The sequence below is a fragment of the Camellia sinensis genome, chromosome 11, assembly GCF_055761805.1.
Source record: "Camellia sinensis isolate YWXY chromosome 11, ASM5576180v1, whole genome shotgun sequence".
NCBI classification, from domain to species: Eukaryota; Viridiplantae; Streptophyta; class Magnoliopsida; order Ericales; family Theaceae; genus Camellia; species Camellia sinensis.
Window position 1 is genome coordinate 168,437,977 of NC_138971.1, and position 3,663 is coordinate 168,441,639.

Genomic DNA, 3,663 nt, shown 5'->3' on the forward strand with positions numbered 1-3,663 from the left:
ACAACCTTGTAGGAATGTCAATTATGTTTTTTTCCTTTTAGTCGCCACTTAAAATTAAAAATTGTGAAATGGACAAAAAGAAGTAACAGAAGGTGACCACCAGACAGGAAACCCTAATCATTCTCAAAGTCACATTTTGTTTCTCATTGGTATAATGGTCTTATATTATTGATGAAATTTTGAATTATTAAACCTATTAAATTCAAAGTCGAATCATTAACCCTATTAAAATATCATTAAATCAGTGACCACCGTAATGAGTAATGAGTCTCAATCTTGGTATCAAGCACTTAGGCACAACTCAAGAGATATACACAGAGTCACTGAGTTTTATATAGCTCAAAAATGGTGTTATGAATATGGGATTGAAAATGATACCTTAGCATATTAACATGCATACATAGGTTTAACAGATAAAATGAGCAAGTAATATTCATTTTAAGCGCGACTCATAATATATTAAATTTAAATTTAAATTTAAATTTATATTACATACCTCTATTTTGAAAGACATTTTTAAAATAAAATTTAGTGTGCAATTTTTTCCTATTACTATAAAATTTAAAAAAAAATTCACTTACGTATGCGAGAGCTGTCTTTTATCTAAGCTCCTCATAAGCACCCAAAAAAAATTAAAATAACAAAAACAAAAAAATAGTATAATGATGGTAACATGTTATAATTCTTACTGTAAAGTGAGATTACTTAATGAATGATGATATCAACACATCATAGTAATAGCATTGTTATAATCAATATTTACTCCGATAACCCAGTCTTTCAAAGGAAAAACAGCACACAGAAACATTTGGCATTCCTTCATAAAAAATAAAAATAAAAATAAAAGATGCAGATAACAAGGGTAGCCCAGTCCAGTGTTGGAAAATCACTGTACTAAAATGGCACCACTAACACTACCAATTTTATATATTACATGCACTCTCTCTCACTCACTCACTTACTCATGAGCAAACAGTCTTCTACACTACGTTTACTTATGACCTCCCTCAGGACTACATCTAAAAATTTGAAAAATATCATACATTATTTTAGAAAATTTAAAATTATAAAAATTTGTATTCCAAACATACTTTCGCACCTCCATAATAATAATCCTAAATCCGTCCCTGTCCTCCCTCCTATTTTTTTTAAAAACACCATCGTTCACTTCAAATTCACTGTACTATCTATAACTATGTGATCATCTTTTTGTCATAACCTCTTTAACCAAAAAAAAAAAAAAAAAAAAGAAAAACTCTCGACAACCACCAGTTCTTCATTCCCTGATGCTATCAAACTTTTGGCTTATTTGGGTTTAATTTTTTCTTTCATGATTCAATATCAGACACTATATCACCTGATATATGGATAGATAATGGCATCCGAAGACTCCACAATCGTGATACAGCCGATATTTAAAACCCTAATTTGGAATCGTATGCTCAAAAACCCTTGTTAATAATAGCTCCATAGACTTTCTCCGTCAGAATTTCCCGGCGAATCGTCAGATGGCGACGAGTTCATCCTCGGCGGACTCATCAGCATTCCCTCCGCCATATCCACCAGCAAATTCGGCATGCCAAACAATGCCTCCTCATCGACAAATTCATGTCCAGCTGCAGGGGCCACCCCACCACCACCATCACCACCCGGCAGCGCCGCCATCGGATTCACACCAGATTCCGGTTTCATTAACAAAGCGGCGGAGGCAGCTGCACTGCGTATATCCGCCGCCGCCGAAGAAGCCGGGACCGGATACCCATGAAGATATTCTGGAAAGTTGAGAATTACATTATTGCCCTTGAGAGCTAGGGCAGCCACGTCATAGGCGGCGGCCGCCATCTCCGGCGTCGGGTAGGTGCCCAGCCATATACGGGTAGTTTTCCGGGGCTCTCGAATCTCCGACACCCATTTTCCGCTCCGGCTCCGTATTCCCCGGTAGATTGGATGTTTTCCGGGAGGTGGGCGGCTGGGTGAGCCGCCGGAGGAGGTGGAACTCATGGCGGCGTTTGGGCGGTGGTGATGATAAGGAGAGAATATATTTTCACACGTGGTGATAGATACAGAATGTGCCGGAGGAGGAGGGTCAAGGTATGATAGTTGGTCTACCTGGCGCAAGTTAGTATGGGGTGGAGGGTCAGCCATATATATAATAAATAAGAATATATAAATAAAAATTATATATATAGAAAATCTATAGTCACAAATTTATAACCCTATCAAAACAAAATTAAACTCTTTAAAATATTTTTTTAATATCAAAACTGATACTAACACTGGTACTGAAATTGACACTCATCATATATTATTCTAGCAAATGAATCATTATAATTTTTTTTTAAAAATAATATTTTTCTCTATGGATGGTATATATATAATATGGGTGGGGTGGTGAAGGATATTGAGAGGATACATGTTTGGTATATTTATATGTAAGTATGAAAAAAGTGAAGCGTGGGGAATTCGGGGGATTAATCGTGGCCTTTTCTGGGGGGGTTTAGTACTATTAGGGTTTTTGAGAGGGTGTATGATAATGAGAGCACACGCAAATTTTTTGGAAGTGGTACATGCTAGCAATTAGCTGTTATCATATTATATTATATTATATTGTATTGTACTACAAGTGTCTAGTTTCATAGTCCTATCAACTTCTCTTAGTTTTTGCCACTGAGAGTGATATGTAGTCATGTACTACAATCATAATATATACCCAAAAATGTGTTAAACATGGAAAAAATTATTTGGTGTCCATAAAACCCACTTGGTATATGTCACAAATCACTTATTGAGGACTTGTTTGAAAATTAATTATTTTAGTTATTTTTTTTATTTTTAATAAAAGATATGCAGAAAAATAAAAAGAATGATGTAACAGTTTGTAAGGACTTTCTGACTAAAAATTTACTTTCCCAAACAAGGCCTAGATGTTATGTCTCTTACTATTCTTCTAATGTTCAACATAAAATTGTTAATTTTATTATCCCCATCAATTACAATGTATTTGAGACACCACCTAGATATGGCCATGCCTTGGGCATGAAAAATAGCTTCTTGTAAACTTGTAATAGGAATATTATTTTGTCTAAACAAAACCAAGTTCCTATGAAAATTAGAATTATTCACTAGTTTTGGAAGCTTATCATAACATTATTTGATAATTTAGGATGATGACTAGAACCCACTTCATTAGAAGGTTAGAAATTTGATTCTTTCCATTTGTGTGTGAGTTTGTTCCCTAATTTAATTGGGGAGTTTATATTATATGTAATTTGTGATTTGTTGGTAATTGATTGTCCATTCTATTTCACTATAATTGAGATATATTGTAATAAAAAAAAATTAAGAGAGAAAGAGAGAAGAAAAGAGATGTATAGATTTGACCATAGTTAAGTTGACTTCTCATATTCTATTACTAATTTACTAGTACTCTCATTTAGGCATGGAATTTGAATTTGATTTTTATTTATTTAGGCATGCAATTTGAATTGAACAATGAAAAAATTGACTGCTACAGTAAGGGAATTGGGCATTCAAAAAAAGGGGGAATCAATTCAATGTAAATCTCGAAAAGAAATTACAGATAAGTGATAAATTTTTATACATATTAATAATTTCCATAGTTCAGTAATAATTTTCTGATAGATAATTTCCCCTTCAAAAAAT

General features: G+C 33.8%; 1 protein-coding gene across 1 annotated transcript; it reads right to left on the bottom strand.

Moving 5' to 3' along the window:
- Positions 1-801: 801 nt before the first annotated feature.
- LOC114273073 (ethylene-responsive transcription factor ERF027) lies at positions 802-2,394 on the bottom strand. Its single transcript, XM_028214840.2, has one exon. It carries the CDS (start codon positions 2,143-2,145, stop codon positions 1,456-1,458), a length of 690 nt encoding a protein of 229 aa, XP_028070641.2. The 5' UTR covers positions 2,146-2,394; the 3' UTR covers positions 802-1,455.
- Between the last annotated feature and the right edge of the window lie 1,269 nt (positions 2,395-3,663).

Bases quoted from the DNA above. Each gene is read 5' to 3' on its own strand.
- LOC114273073 (XM_028214840.2), bottom strand. From the start codon at position 2,145: ATGGCTGACCCTCCACCCCATACTAACTTGCGCCAGGTAGACCAACTA.